Source organism: Eutrigla gurnardus (assembly GCF_963514095.1).
Source record: "Eutrigla gurnardus genome assembly, chromosome: 22".
Taxonomy (NCBI): domain Eukaryota; kingdom Metazoa; phylum Chordata; class Actinopteri; order Perciformes; family Triglidae; genus Eutrigla; species Eutrigla gurnardus.
The window spans coordinates 11,326,433-11,342,098 of NC_139933.1; the positions used below are offsets into that span (position 1 = coordinate 11,326,433).

The 15,666-nt window shown below is 42.8% G+C and overlaps 2 protein-coding genes across 4 annotated transcripts; both read right to left on the reverse strand.

The window, feature by feature from the left end:
* Positions 1-367: 367 nt before the first annotated feature.
* LOC311032945 (circularly permutated Ras protein 1) lies at positions 368-7,419 on the reverse strand. The gene is made up of 21 exons (XM_084040055.1): positions 7,290-7,419; positions 6,912-7,011; positions 5,599-5,856; positions 5,104-5,337; positions 4,875-5,015; positions 4,694-4,774; positions 4,531-4,604; positions 4,142-4,306; positions 3,992-4,033; positions 3,783-3,872; positions 3,465-3,616; positions 3,306-3,387; positions 3,088-3,218; positions 2,879-2,963; positions 2,693-2,799; positions 2,489-2,601; positions 1,878-1,995; positions 1,146-1,286; positions 711-804; positions 602-628; positions 368-492 (listed from the first exon to the last, which is right to left on the reverse strand). Exons 1-21 carry the CDS (start codon positions 7,377-7,379, stop codon positions 403-405), a joined length of 2,415 nt encoding a protein of 804 aa, XP_083896181.1. The 5' UTR covers positions 7,380-7,419; the 3' UTR covers positions 368-402.
* A 424-nt stretch (positions 7,420-7,843) lies between these two features.
* On the reverse strand, positions 7,844-14,485 carry LOC311032962 (protein kinase C and casein kinase substrate in neurons protein 1-like). 3 transcript variants are annotated; one of them, XM_084040075.1, is made up of 11 exons: positions 14,295-14,485; positions 13,966-14,158; positions 12,755-12,825; positions 12,466-12,622; positions 11,987-12,222; positions 10,838-10,993; positions 10,285-10,460; positions 10,090-10,210; positions 9,857-9,921; positions 9,662-9,741; positions 7,844-8,451 (listed from the first exon to the last, which is right to left on the reverse strand). In XM_084040075.1, exons 3-11 carry the CDS (start codon positions 12,809-12,811, stop codon positions 8,339-8,341), a joined length of 1,161 nt encoding a protein of 386 aa, XP_083896201.1. In that variant the 5' UTR covers positions 12,812-12,825; positions 13,966-14,158; positions 14,295-14,485; the 3' UTR covers positions 7,844-8,338. The 3 variants fall into 3 exon arrangements, with proteins under 3 accessions (XP_083896201.1, XP_083896202.1, XP_083896203.1); XM_084040076.1 differs by having other exon boundaries at positions 12,755-12,878; XM_084040077.1 differs by lacking the exon at positions 13,966-14,158.
* Between the last annotated feature and the right edge of the window lie 1,181 nt (positions 14,486-15,666).

The following is a 15,666-nucleotide window of genomic DNA, read 5'->3' on the forward strand; positions in this document are numbered from 1 at the left end:
TTATCATATGGGGCGGAGAAAAAGATGGAGCCAAACTTCTGTTTGAGTTTATCAGCGTTTTGCTGATTTTATACTCTGATGCCAGACTTCTCCTGCAGTGGCACCTGAGAGGCGTCCACACAAAAGCTTGTTTTAACCGACACAACAACATGTGTATTGTTGACACAACAGGATCGAGGTGTCAGCTGCATGATGGTGTTTCTGAGTCATGTTTTGGTCGTTGTAAATGCAAACACACCCATGTAGCCGATCACAGGAGGTCTTGCTCTGAGGTTGTGAAATATCTGAGGGATGTTTGTTCAGCCAGAGAATAAAAAGTAAAAATGTAGCAGGATTTATCCTGGCCATTCATGACTTGAGTTGCTTTGCAAAGAGATAAAAAGGCAGAGGCTAGACAGTTGGCTAGAGTTTGCGTTTATTCTTCCGTGAGATAGACGTCCTGTTGCTGTGCTTCATGGTGTAGAGCAGAGCTGCACCGGCGTCTGTTAGAGACTGGTGGGAGGAGAATCAAAGGAAGGGATTACCAGACAAAAGTTCAACAAAACGGGAAAAGTGTTTATGTACTAAACGGTATAATTTATAAGGACATGACGTGGATTACCTGTGAGTCTGAAACAACCGTTTTTCTCTGTTAAGAAAACAAGAGTAAAATGTGTTGATTTAAATCAATGAAAGACTGAAACATATAAAACAAAAATATGGTAACGAACCCTTGTGAGGTTATGTATGTTGTTGTATATTGGCTCCATGGTTTTAATCCATTCTTGGTAGGTTTGATGATCCTCTGCACTGTGATTATGCTCTCTGCAAAAAGACAGACTCATTATGTACAACACTGTATAGACTGAGACATTGTTTTTCTAATAATATCAAGTAAATAAGGAATAAACAAGACTAGAAAACAAGCTTAAACTTAAAATTTTAAAGCAATTAACCAAAAATGAACATTTGAATAGAAAACAATATTCCACAGTTTGACATAATAAACTATTTGATAACATTTGATGCATTTGTCCTCCTTTTGTAATGTCACCTGCACTATTACTGGACATCCTTCCTGTCTTTTGTTGAGTATATAAAGTAGAATCGGTGCTCACTAAATCCATTTGTCAGTCCGAGTTTCCTCCACCTCTCCGGTTACTCACATCGCTCTCTCGATCAGCATCCTCTGCTGCTCCCCTTCCCTCCTGGCGTCGAGGAAGCGGCCTCTGACAGCCAGAGCAGCGCTGGCCTGTGACGAGTTCAGCTGAATGATGGCCAGCGACAGCGAGGACAGGGCCGCCGAGCTGGGAACGAAGGGGCCGCACTTTGAGGATAAGAGTGCTGATCAACGTTTACAGCTTCAGCCTTGCAGATATTATTACTTTGCGAACACACACACACAAACACACACACAGACACACACACACACACACACACACACACAGACACAGGAGGCCACTTTGTAGCTGCCCAGACGATGAATTGCACGACCTTTGTTCATGTATAAAAGCAGGCGGACTGAGTTGAGAGGTTCATTTGCTGTGTGACTAAATGTTAGAATGGATGAGAAATGGGATTTACATGGTGCAATCAATCCTGCGTGTAGTGAAGTGTCCCATATCTCGGCAACAGCCAGTCTTCTTGGATTACCAAAAAAAAGCTTTGCCTAAAGGTTCATTGAGATTGGTATAAAATAATGCATCTAATCCATTGTTGTCTCCAGGCTGAAAACGCCTCGTTGATTAAAGATCTCAGACGATAATGACCTGTTTAAAGCTACAAGGAGGCCGTAAGCATGCAAACAGCTCAGAGGTGTGTGTGTGTGTGTGTGTGTGATATAATCTCAAAACGCAAAAGTGAGAGAAGCACCGTAATTATGGAAACCTTATTATCACCTGTCGTCAGTAACATCTCGGCCTGTGGTGATGACTCTGAGCATCGTCTGTCCCTCCCTCTGCCTGTACCTGACCTGCAGCTGGATGAACACACGGCTGCCGGAGGCCGGCGTCGACACTGAGGAGGAGAAACACAGAATCAAACGCTCTTTCAGTGGTGGGATTTAACTAGCTAACTGTGCTTGAGCACGTGAAACATGGTACTTTTCACTCCACTACATTTTCTTTGACACTTACAGTTACTTTTAGCATGAAACACATATGCTGTGCTTATGTGATATGATGTGATAGCCCAGTAGTCTACACGTATCTAAAATGGGTTCCACATTGATGACCAACAAAATGAAAATGCTCTAAATTGTATTTGTTAAAAACAGAATATAATATCCTATAATATTATTACCCTGCAAAACTTTACTTTTAATTAGGTGAAATTCATTATTTTGTTAATACTTCTGTACTTAAGTAACATTTTCAGATCAGAGCTGAAATGTGCGAGGGAGTATTTTATACTGGTAACTCTACTTTTACATGAGTAAAGGATTTGAGGACTTCATCCATCACTGTCAAACTAACCCGTCTTACACTGTAGCAGTTTCTTTCCCCCTCACCTTCTGCGTCCTGGTTTCTGGCTCCAAACTGGAAGGTGATCTCTGTATCTGGTTCTGTATTCCCAACCTCTCTGGTCCCTTTGTGTCCTGCCTCCTTCTCTCCTCTCATACGCCTGGACCAGAGGAGTACATCAGTTAGTGCTTGCTGATAATATAAATGTAGACCCTTTGATGAAGAATTCCAAAAAGTAGGGTAGATCTTACAGTGATTGGGGCAGCAGTAATGTGACGGTGCAGTGTGTAGCTATCGTGCTGTTCTCGATGATCTGTTCAAACTCCGGGTGCAACCTGCTGGGACTTGCTATCACCACCTAGAGGACACAACACACAGATGATGGACTGGTGAGCGCTATGCATTATGAATACAAATACGGAGACAACACGTCTTACTTTTCCTCCAGTGCGATCGGCGAGTCTTCCCAGCTCATCCAGCCTACAGTCTGTCCCCTCTATGGACAGCACAGACACGGTCACACTAATGAAAGAAGAACATCAGCATGAACTTTCATTTGCAGCGCAGCACTAGACTATAATACAATGTGTGCTGTAATGTGCATTTTGATGCTCGTCTCCATATTGATAATGAGATGTGCACCGACCCCTGACTGGCAGCACAGTTCCCCAGCTCCTGGTAGAAGATGGTGGATGTAAGGAGGGTGCGAGCATCATTATCCTCTACCTCCAGATTCCCCAACTCGGTGTTGGCCTTCCCATCTGTACAGATAATCACCTTCGAGATCAGCAGGGATAGCAGGTCAGGGTTATATTGTTTTTAGAGAAAAGACAAAAAAAAAATACAAGGTAAATAAGAAGCTACCTTGGACCCTGGCTGTCTGGAGGCTATCGCGATCGTCAGGAGAGCAGCGGGGCCGAGAGCTGTTGTCCCACCGTCAGATAAGCTTTCCACAAAGGGGAAATTTATTTCAATTTAATGTTAATACTATGTAAAAAAAAAAAAAACAGTTTTTTCTCTTACCCCATGACTTGTCTCTGTAAGTAGTCCTTGGTCTCTGAAAGCGGAGGCGGAGTGTGGAAACTGGCGGCAGTGGACCTCAGAAAGTCCACGTCGGTTAACTCGCGACCACTCAGGGAATGTGACGTGAAATGCTCATTTCCATGCATTGTCACCTGGTTACACAAACATTATAGGGAATGGATGATTAGGCTTTCTATATAAGACGATAATACGCTGGAAAAGAAATGGAATGTCAGACACAAACAGAAATAGTTACTCATGCAGAATGTACAGACAAATCTACTGTGAAGATCAAGCCTCCGACCACCATGTATGTACCTGGCTGTTGAAGGTGATGAGGCCCACTCGTTTGCCAGGTTGTTGTTCACTTAGTCTCTGCACACACTGCAACACGGCTTCCTTAACAAACTGGTTTATAGACAGGGATTTCCTTTCATCAAATGCATCTTTATAGCATATTTGCAAAATGTTTTCATGTGATTTTCAAGGGAACCAAGACTTAGACACTTAAGAAAGAAATGACTCACTTGGAGACGGGATCTGTGGACAACATTGCCTCCCTCTGACACCTGGAAACAACAGACACTGATCATTCGCACCACATGTGGTGTATGTGAACACCAGCTGTTACGACACCGACAGGAAACAGATCGGTGTCGGGTCGCGTGGTTTCTTACCTGAGACGTGATGCTCATGGAGCCAGAGATGTCAATGCAGAAGAGCAGCAGAGCATCAGCAGCACACGGGGGCTTCTCATCAGGATGGAGCAAAAAGAGGCCATCCTGGAGACACTGTGGTGTGCTGGGGAGCTCCGGGGACTGACAGAAGTAACATCCTGGAACCTTTAGAAATGGAGAGAACATTATTGCAAATGAGAGCCAACAATCTTTGTCCAGTGTTTCATTATGTTATGATCGATATTGCTGTTCTGTATTTCCCCAGTAGCGATTACAAGGAGATGTGCATGCGGTTATTATCCACATTTCAAATCAATGACTGTTAATTGTGTTTCTACTTATCAGATTGAGAATAAAGATTGAAAGATTGAAATAGAGGGTGTAATTACCACATTGACATAGGAGGAGTCCAGCACAGCGGCGCACTCGGAGCAGGAGGTGGGTTCTCCTTTTATCGTCTGCACTGAAAAACACAAACATCAACGTCATTAGGGCCGAAAATCCAACCCGACTGGCGATGGTGAATGTTTTATATTGACGATAAAAGTTTACCTCTTTCTTCCGAGAGTAATTTTCCTAAACTGACGAGGAGCACATTGGGATTCCCGGGCAGAGGCTCCTTGTCTGCTGATACTGAGTTGGGAACCAGAAGTGAAATAAGCACCGGTGATGTGAAGCATTCATGATGGGTGTCAGTCTTTTGACACCATAAGATAGAGACTGTTGCATTTACCTTTACTAGCAGGTGATGGGACAAGTGTTGCGTCTGAGCTGGAGTTCTGATATAATGAAGGATCTGATTGGGATCTGGGCAACAGCACCAGGTACTCTGGCATTGACTTCATGAATGAAGGTCTCGGTGGAAGAGGTGGGACTGACGTGTGAGAGCAGAGCAGAATAAAACTCCTTCCCTAACACAAAAATGAATGCAAATGTAAAAAACAAAAAGGTTGTCCATTTACCTGCTGCCGGGGCCGCCGCTCTGTTGGTATCAGCTGGCAGCTTCACCTCCCCGCCCGTGCCTTCTGGCGTGGTGTAGGAGTAGTCTTGGTCCCGGGAATAGGCGTTTAAATCTGGCTCGTTTTTCGGGAGGTCGTAGGTAAACGTCTGACTGTTGGCGTTGGAGGAAAGAAGCGGCTGGCTGTAAGGAGGGGACGGGCTCTTCGCTGCAGGTTTCATGTGTGGTGGAAGGAGAGCTGTGAGAAGCAGGTCGGAGCAGTGTGTTAAAAGAATGATTCTCCAAAATATTATAAACTGTCCATCTTCTAATTGGCTGCAGACCAATAAAAGCAGTGGACCACCAGACACACAGTCATCCTGCAGCTCAATCTCCACCTATCAATCAAACTAGTCCCCTATTAATATATAATATATTATAGTTACTATAAAGTATTACTAATACAGAAATTATTTTGCTCAGCCATACCCTTCCATTAATTCTGCTACATTCACAGTACCTGTTTTCCGAGGAGGCGTCTGCTGAGGTGTGATACCGCAGAGAGAAGCAGCCTCTGGTTTATTGTGAAATTCTGCATTTTCATAGAAGACAGAAGACGCCACAACCTTCTTCACCTCTTTGCTCTTTTCCACCTGTTCAATGACCTTTGGGGGAGATCGGAGGGACTTTGGGGATTTGGCTTCCGTGGCGTTGGTTGGAGGAGGTGGTGGTGGTGGTGGAGTGCGAGGACGGATCCGGTTAAAAGGAGGGAGGAGAGCTGAAAAAGGCGTCGAAATAAGTGGCTGTTAATTTTGAAATGTGAGCATCGCCAAAAAAACAACTGGTGCAGTGATGACCTTTTTGCTGTGAAGAAAATGTGACTCAGGTGGCAGATGGCTTTTACTGACAAAATCCAAGTAACAGGAAGGAATCTCTCCTCTGAGCTAGACAGGAAAGGTTGTGTGTGTTGCTGATTGCATAATGCTTACCACTTAACCCACTAGACACTCTGAAAGCTCTGATGAAAGGAACCTCCATATATGTTTAGATATTATCAGTTAGTTTGTGATCAAGTATCGAAATGTACTTCAGTTTATGACGTCATATATTTCCCAAAACTCCTTTTGCCATCTGGCAGAGAACCTGACCTTGTTAGACATAATGATTGCACAATGAAAGCCTTGTGTGTCTTTGGTGGATTCCTTCAAACTGGTGAGTCAACAACGAAGCTATTTGAATGGAAGTCTGACTGTCACGACAGCTGCCTCGCTTGTTTTCCCACTTCCCCGGGCCCCTGCGTTTCTATGAAGCGGCGCAGTCTTTGCCATTCTCCACCTGTCCACCAGATGCCCTCAGAATTGACTCCCACATCCTCCTGCTCAGTATACACACCAGCCCTTTTTTCCAAAATCAGTGGCCGGATTTACATTGCCGCTTCCTCCCTTCGCTTTCCAGCCTCTCAATGAATCAAGATTCAAGAAGTTTGCCATGTGCACTCACTAACAGTTCAGGTACATAGGATTTTTGTTGCAAAGCTCTAGAGTCAAGCATGCGGTAAAGATAAAAAAAAGAGCATAAATACACCACTCAGTAAAGATAAATGAAATTAAAACACCAACATCTGTTGATGTTTTAGATTCCGTTTTTCCCCCAGGTGTGAAACCCCATTGAAGCTGCATTCAAAGTATGTGTCAGGCGAGTGATCTTTTTAATTGATTAAAACCACAACCAGACAGCAAAGTGGAGCCAGAACTGTGACGTCTGTCTTTTTAAATATTAGTGTAATATATATTTATTTTGTTGTTGAATGGGAATGTTGGAAAGAAATCACACCTGAGCGCTTAAAGGCATTAGGTCGCTGACTGTCCTTCTGAGGCACCGATGGCAGCACGTAAACAAATCCACAGGCAAATTCCATTGCGAGTCCACCTGACTGTGGGAAGAAGGAAATCATTTTACAAAACGTCACACCTAAAAAGACATTAAGAGGACAATTATAATGTCTTTTTTAATCCACATAATACATCTAATTATAATGCAGTTGGCTCTGTGGCACGTGCCATTCAGTTTTTAGAATCATGACAAGCCTTGAATTAAGACACACTGCAATAAACATGAACTTAATCCACACAACGCAGACAACATGTATCTATATAAGCGATATAATGTGAAGACATGTTCTAAAAACAAGTGTTTCTAACACATACTTACCCATGTAGTCTTTAAAAAGCAGTCACTACAGTATGACCGTAAACAGGACGCCTTCCCAGGAGTTTCAACCACCGTGTGATGTCTTGTCATTCATGAGTCTCAGACATCTTGTCCAACAGGTTTCTTTGCCTGCTGTGATTTCATAGCGAGACCAAAAAAAACCTGGCACAAAGGTTGGGTCTGTGTTTAGTTATCGCATAATGCCTAACTCTGGTTAAACATTTAATGAATGTAAATAAGAAATGGGTGGAAGAATAGTAGCAAAGTTGCGTAACAGGAATACAATGTGTAAGGTCACGATGATTATATGCCTTTCAAAGTAAAAGAATATCCTACACAGATTATCCCGTAAAATGGTTTCATGTATCTTGCTAGCAAAACTATATGTTATGTCATACTATTGTGTTATTATGTCACTTAAGGTAATAGCATCTGTAATTTAATGTCATGTGATGTCATGTGATACACACTTGTGTACTGAAGGACAAAAAAAATGAAATAAAAACAGCAGCACACACAACAATATAAGAATAAAAAACTGTCAACATGATGGATTACAGGCAAAAAAATGCATGCTTTTATTTTGAAAATCAGTCCCCTCAGTCAAAGTAACTTGTGTGCCTCTACATAATACTTATTAAGTAAACATTGACCTTGTGTGCTCCCACCATTGTAAACCTCATCCTGGGTCAACCTAATGTATCGTTATCAGCTACCTTCATTACAGTGACTTAATGACATGACAGTAAATAAATATCCGCTCTTGTTCTCTTTTGTTTTGTCTTAACATGCAAACACGCGTACAATCTCACACTCAAACATTTAGTCTTTGATAAATTAATTCAATATTACAGAAGCATTTAAAACCAAAGGTTAGAATATTAAGGCCTCAGCAAATTTTACATTTCAAAAATGGCGGTGAACAGATTATATCTGTGTTACAACATACAACATAATAATATATATATATATATATTTTTAAAAGATTTGTAGTAAGTAAATCTTCGTGAGAAAAAAGTTCAGGACATAGTCTATTATTGAGGGTGATGTCACTCTGCGACTTCAACGTAATTTGCTGGGTAGAAGCCCTCCTTCCCTTCACTCAGGACTCCTCGGCACCAACCCTGGTCATCCTCTTCCTCGACCTTCAGGAACACGTCGCCTGGGATCAAGGAAAGAAAAGTCCTTAAAATGCTAATTAACATTATTATATGTTAGTAAGACGATGTAAATGTTAATAATAGCATCATAAACACACTTATTGTTAAAAAACATTTCTAAGCACTTATAGGAAACGTGTTTAACAGTTTATAGACTGCTTAAAATCAAATATAATTGCAATTGTAACATATGTCATCCTTTACTATACCGATTTACCTCAATGTTGAAAGATAAATATTGTAAATAATAGTAATAATAAAAGAACTAGACCTGTTTGAGGCTGTTTTGAAGAACATTCTCACATGTGGCTGACATTTATGTGAAAATGATGCAAGGCATCGTTCTCACTTTACATGCATTAGCTACAAAAAGTGTAGGTGACTGTTAAAAAAGTGAAAGGTTCACTGCTGATAAATGCATGATAAAGTATGACTTCAGTGTAGAAATTCATATGTTTTTAATTCCCCACTTGGACAGAACTCTAACACTATCATACAGCAAGATAAAATGTGGATTTTGATCAAGTGGTGGCCTTAAAGCTGGGATAGGCAGTTTATTTTTGGTGTCATTGAGCAAAAATTCCATTAAAACCTTGCAGCATACTGTAGTTCATGTGATCCAAGAGAGAAGTACACTTCTGCATCTCCTTTTGGCTATGTGTTCAGGCGTTAGCCCGTGACGGTACATAGAGGTAATTTCAGAGAGAGACTTCCTATTGGCTGTTCTTCAAATGCAGATGTACGCACACAGATGTACGCACACACAGAATATACATTGAAACAACTGTTTCTACTGCAAAGTGAACCAAAAAAGGAAGACAGACTAATCAAAAAGAGAGTTATAATATAATATTGCTGAAGCATTCAGAGAAGAAGAGAAAACGTTGCTAATAATTTAGCCTTCTGTTGCACGTAGCTGTGATGGCTGTGGTGAAGGATGGACAGGACATGTTGCTAATAGTTCTCTGCTAACCATAACCATAACATTTTCTCTCCATTTCAAAAACAATTCTTGTTGAATTGCTGCTATAAAAGGATCACAAATAAACTGCTTATACCCAGCTTTAAAACATTATATTTGAACACCAATACCCAGAAATCACCAGCCTGCCCTCATTTTAGAGGGATCGGATGTATTTCTTGTCTTCCCAAGATGAATACTGACACAATGCTTGTGACTTTGTATGAAAGTGAGTGAGTGAGTCACATCACCTGCTTTAAAGGACAGCTCATCGCCCTCCTCTCCCACGTAGTCATACATAGCTCGCACCTTCACACCCCCGATCATCACGCTAACGGGAGAAGACGCGGATGTTTCAACAGTCAGAAAACATAAATACGAATTGGAATAAAAATGTACATTGTGCACTTTCGAAAAATGTGTTGGATATTGGAAGCACTACTTACGGACGGGTCTCTTTTTTCTTGTCTCTCTTCTTTCTATTTAGCTTTTTCACTGGCGGGACCCATTCCTGGTTACAGAGACATGTGTTCAACACTTTGGTCAAGTAACAGGTACAGTAAATGCATTGGAAGATCAAGCAGATATTCACACACAAAAATAAAAATGTCTTGTGATTTGGTCATCCTGAGCGTGCATGTATTTCCCCCTCTGTGTGGAGTGCAACAGGGTAACGTACATCAATCTTTGGCCAGTCGGTGGGCATGCCAGGACCGTGGTTGTTCTTCCACCACTTGAGATCATCTTGCTCATTGATGGACATCAGAGTGTTGTGGAGCTCACTGTACACTGCCTTCACACTGACACAAGGACACAGTAAATACACGGAGACGCTTGCTCTGCACCCCTAGCAACCAGTCTGGCGGCTGCTCACCTCTCGTTGTTGGTGACGTCGAGGTGCCTGTGGATGGAGAGGAAGGCCTGCTTCAGGAAGCTGATCCTCTTCCTCTCCTCCTCCTGCGACTGTTCAAAAATGGCTTCCATCTCCTCCATGTAGCGAGGCGTGTAGGTCGACACCTCCTCCAGCAGTTTCTCATAGCGCTCTCTGTTCTGCAGGCAGCGCACAAGGACAGTTTTATGATGGAAAGACGAAGAGATCTACTGTTTCTTTAAGCAAGAACAATCTAAAATGTATAAATCATCCGGTGCTCTTAACCGCTCCCATGTTGGGCTCCATAAACAGTGAACAGTGTAACGATAACACATCACCATACAAGGGAAATGCTTGGAACAGAAATTCAAGGGCTGGGGCTTGTGTTTAGAGTTGATAGTTCATCACTGCATACAGCAGGCAAACAAACCGGGAATGCCACATGTTTAACTGTGTGGCATGTGGTGAATTTAAATGTGCCGTGAATGAAGGCTTTATTCAACATGCACGACTTACATGGAGTGCATTGATGCAGTGTGTTGAAATCCCTCCTCACCTTTTCCTTCTCCTCGGTGACCTTCTCTCTGGCCTCTATGAATTTCTGCTTTTTCTCTGGACTCATCTCAGCGTTTTCGTTGGCTTGTTTCTCTTTGTCGAGGGCCGTTTGTTCCCTCTGACAGGACTTGTGATATGCAACGCGGGCCTTCTCCAGCTGTTGAATACACATTCACACACATCCATGTTATTTACTAGGAAGGAACATTTGGAGATATGCTTATTAGCTTTCTTGTCAAGAGTTAAATATGAAGCTATGACAGGGAGATGGTTAACTTAGCTATAGCACAAAGACTGGAAACTGGGGGAAACAGACTGGCTGTGTCCAAAGGCAAAAAATATACTTATTATGATAAAAAAAAAAAAAAAACAGCACCACTAAAAGTCACTCATGAACATGTGATATCTCACTCTCTTTTTTTTTTTTTAGATTTGTACAAAAAAACAGTAACAATCTTTTCTTTGTTGGTGAGGAATGGACGTTTCCTCCCTGGAGTTTTCCATTTTGGGACCATAATTTTACTCTTTAATTGGTCAGGAATACTGTCGGATTCAGAATATTATTTTATATATTTAATGCAACCTTTATTTAACCAGGCAAGCTCTTATTATTATTATTATTAGCCTTTTATTATTATTGTTTTTTGTTATTTTGTGTGGTCATTGTTCAGAGTGTTCCCTTTTTGGGAAAAACAGGGAACATAGGACCCAGTGAACAAAGGGATGACCCCTAATATTGTTAGCGCTGTTAGCACCACGAGCTAGCCACTCTGCCCTCAAATAACTGTTACAGCTGATAATGTTGTCAGTCGTGGAAGCATAGAGCCCAATTTCTGGTGACTCCCCAGGTTCACACTCGCTCTGACAGCCAGTTTGCCATAGTTTGTATTGTTAGTGGTGTCACTGTCACATTAGCACAGTTAGCTACGAGCCGCCGGCTCAGGTGTCGCCATGTTGAGAGCCGTTGAGAGGCAATCGAAATGCTTCCAATCTCATATTGTGACCTTTAAAGCATACTGTTAAACTATTGTCGCTCTACGTGACACTTCCTTCTTCTTGACCTTTGAAATAGTAGTTTGACAAAAAAGAAACAAACTACAAAAATGATTGACACACACAGACACAAAGACACACACACTGACACACACACCTTCAGCATCTTTTTGGACCAGGGTTTCTGCGCACGTGAGAAACTTGTGTTGTTGTCGTGGCTCTCCCTGAAGCCACAGAAGATTTTCTTGGGAAAGGTCTCCTTCTGCCAGGTCTTCACCCGGTCCCCTTCCTCCGCCATCAGCGAGTGGGAGATGGAGGAGTGGAGGGCCGACAAACGCTCAGTGGAGCTGAAGAAGCATTGCCACGCCCTCATGAGGGAGCCATAAAGTGGTCCTGGAGAGGGAGAGAACAGACCGAGAGTGAGGAATGAAATAACACAGAGCGCCGAGGTGAGTCATGGAGGCAGCGGAGAAATAATGACCCCCATTTGTAAAAGCTTCAATTGAGCACAGATGCAGCTGTTTAACAGAAATCAAGAGACAATTTTAAGTCGATGACAGCTGAGATGATTAAAAAGGCCTGAGAATGCATGTACTCTGTATTTAGGCTACCCAACATGCAGCTCCTGTCACTTACTAGAATCCACTATGGGCTTCCACTTGCTGCTCCACTGGCTGAGCTGCTGGGCGTACTGCTTTTCAACCTTTGCTCTCTCCGTGAAGCAGGCCACGATGTCGTTGCAGGCCTGGAAGGACTGTTTAGTTCGGTGCACTGTGGGCACATAATTCCCCGGCTGAGAGCAGGAAAAGATGGTGATGATGATGTGAGAATAACAGGGCCTTGCATTCACAAACACACACAGGAGCACTGCTTTGGATTAAGCGGCTGTTCTATTCCAAGATGTGATCATAAATATAATCCTCACCATCCAGAAGCTCTGTTTCTGGCCGTCCTCGGTCGGCTCTTTGGGAAGGCTCGCCATGATTGGGAGCGCGTCTGTCTCGGAAAGCAAGAGATGGCGGTTTGTGTTGCACGAGAGAGTTGCTCGACTGGTTAAGACGCATAACGAGCAAGGAAAGAGAGCGTTTATTGGCAGACAGGTGACATTGATTACCATGCAACAGGTTGGACGTGCAGATAGAGCAGGCTGACTTCCTCATAAACACAGTGGTTCCCCCTGCGTGGCAACAAGTCTGATAGGAACTAATCGGCAGGCGGAAACCGTACAGTGTGCGTATGTTGCAGATGTTATTGCCATAACAACTTTGAGGATTCTGATGAGGTGTTATTTACACTGTACGGGGGCTTGGATCCATGCAAGACGCCCCCCTGCCTGAATAAGGGGAGTGTCATTCAGTGGCAGACTGGAATTCACAGGGGTGGGATCTGCCAGTAGGAATAGAACAGCTGCTCCGGCATTCTTCCTGCTGCCTTCCCAAAATAAACAGCAGGGAAAAGGTCATCTTTCCCATTGCTCTGACTAATACAAGGCATATTAGAACCAACTGTCCCCCCACTCTGACTCCTCCTGCCATTCGATTCAGAGATCATGACCACAATAGCAAGATTTCTGCTCTGGGGAACAAATAGGAATGCTGGATTTAAAAGGAATAAACTTATCCCAGAGCATGTAAAGTAAAGCACAAGTGGTGCATACAGTATATATATATGTCGGAGGGAGACTGAACAAAAGAAGGGAGATGCCTGCAGAAACACGCAGTGGATGCAGCCACATTCGGGCCTATTTCTGTCTGAGTAACATGTTGACACATTGCTAGCTGAGTAATATGAAAGTGACTAACCACACCTCATCACAAGACTGAGCATGACAGAGAGTTGGGCTCATCTAGGACTTTCCTTTCCCTCAGCTTGGCTGGCGTTAATGCGTATATTGGCATATTATTTATTTTCTTGCTCTTGCAAGTTTAAACATGGCAGGGAGTCCCTGAAGGCTCAGCTTCTTTCACTTTGATTCTGTCCTTGTCCATGGAGAGGAAAGGAACAGCTCATCCTCTCATTTTATCACACGAATGCATTCATATCAAAGTGTTTCAATGCTTAAAAAAAACCCTCCATCCACGAGCCAAAAAGATAGCAAGAAGTGACAACAGAGCGGTCATGCCTGGGAGCACTTACATTTCTCTCTGAATCACCAGTGATTACTCAAGTGACCACTTGTTACTGTAGTTCAAAGGCTGCTGAGGATTTTCTCTGCATTTCTCTGTCCGTCTCCCCCTCTCTCCCAGAGTGCCTCTCCTCTCTTTCTCTCTCTCTCTTGCTGACCCAATTTCCCCCTTGGCACTTAAAGTTACACACACACGTTGTCGATCTGAAAGTGGGCGTGAGACACCGAGACAATGGAAGCAGAACAACAACAAAAAAGCAGAAATTAAACAAATTAGAGCATTTGCATGGGAATCACTCCGCCGCTATTTCCTCACACAGAGAGGGAGGAAGAACCTTACCTTTCTTGGTCTCCTCCCCACGTGAGCTGTGATATTCTAGTCCACAGTCATGAACTCTTCTTCCTCGTTTCTCCTTTTCTGTTCTCCTACTTTAACCCCATCCTTCGCTTCTGTAACTCACTGGCTTCACTCCCAATCAGGCTCTTTAGCTCTTTCACCCTCTCACTTTCTCTCCACTCTGCTATTAGAAGAAAAAAAAACAGCTGGAATAATCCCCCCTCCTTGTCCGTCGCTCCATGCCCGTCCCTCCCTCTGTCTCTCTCGATATGGTGCTAATGAGATGCCGAACCTTGGTTTTGACCGTTCGCCGGTCGCAGAAACATGACAGTGTGGCACAGAGTCATGTGAGCTTATTAGTGAGTGTGTGTGACAGCAGAGGGAGGGGGTGTCCCGTGAACCCTTACCTGAACCCTGCGCCCCCCTTTTGACCCGCCGTTCTGTCCGTGGTCAGGCCAGGAAAGAGAGCATGTCAAAGGGGCGGCAGGGTGCTGCATGTTCACCACACTCTGGGATTTTACTCTCCTGGATATCAGCAAGAACTCTCTGCATTTAAAAAAAAAAAAATGTTTTTTGTTGTTGTTGGTGAAAGCACTTTAAAAGGTTTTGGAACATCTTGGTGTGATCTGTAGAGACATTTGAAACTAGATTATTTTGTAAATATGCAAGATTTTTTTTAAAAACCCTGAATTAACTGAAAGCCAATTTTATTGGTTGATGACATTTTTCATGTTTTTCTTTTAGCGTTTTGTTTTTAAGTCTGTTATTTGTAATAACTGTGAATTATACGGTGCTAGTGTCATACTTTAACCCTGCCATCTTGGCCAGTCCCCTTTGGAAATTAGAATAAAAATCTCAATGGGGACTTAAATGAAGGTCCCTCCGCCATTGCTGATGGTACACATTTACCATTTTGACCCTCCACTGAATATAACGATGGGTGACAAAGAAAAATCTGAATAAATGTGTTAAACATTAAAATGAAATAATGATTTACTCGATGAAATGCTGTGGCCTACACGGCCAGCAGATCACAACTGAATAAATACCGATGGGAGATTTTGGACAATGTTAGACAGTGGTCTCCACCATCATCAACACATTAAAGGAAGATACATCTTTTGAAGGCATGTTGAACATCCCTCCGGTGTTTTTCTCTGTGGAAGTTGAAAAGAAATTCATCCCACAGAGGAAAACAAGCCCTGACAACTGTAATTTTGGTAACTATGAGCAGACTCCACTTAGAGAACTACAAAGAAGACGCAAACCTGGACAACTGGCACAAACTTTAAAAAGTAACAGCTATAGCATTTACAGTTTTCAACCGCGAACCTCACTCTGGCCACCATGCTAGCGAACACATGTATCTCCTCCA

Excerpts from the sequence above, each read along its gene's own strand:
- LOC311032945 (XM_084040055.1), bottom strand. The coding sequence starts at position 7,379 with ATGACAAGACATCACACGGTGGTTGAAACTCCTGGGAAGGCGTCCTGT. Across the intron at positions 4,605-4,693 it reads ATTACTCTCGGAAGAAAGAG|TGCAGACGATAAAAGGAGAA; the intron begins GTAAACTTTTAT and ends TGTGTTTTTCAG. Across the intron at positions 805-1,145 it reads ATGCTGATCGAGAGAGCGAT|AGAGCATAATCACAGTGCAG; the intron begins GTGAGTAACCGG and ends GTCTTTTTGCAG.
- LOC311032962 (XM_084040077.1), bottom strand. The coding sequence starts at position 12,811 with ATGGCGAGCCTTCCCAAAGAGCCGACCGAGGACGGCCAGAAACAGAGC. Across the intron at positions 9,922-10,089 it reads CCGACTGGCCAAAGATTGAT|GAATGGGTCCCGCCAGTGAA; the intron begins GTACGTTACCCT and ends CTCTGTAACCAG. Across the intron at positions 8,452-9,661 it reads TGAGCTGTCCTTTAAAGCAG|GCGACGTGTTCCTGAAGGTC; the intron begins GTGATGTGACTC and ends CCTTGATCCCAG.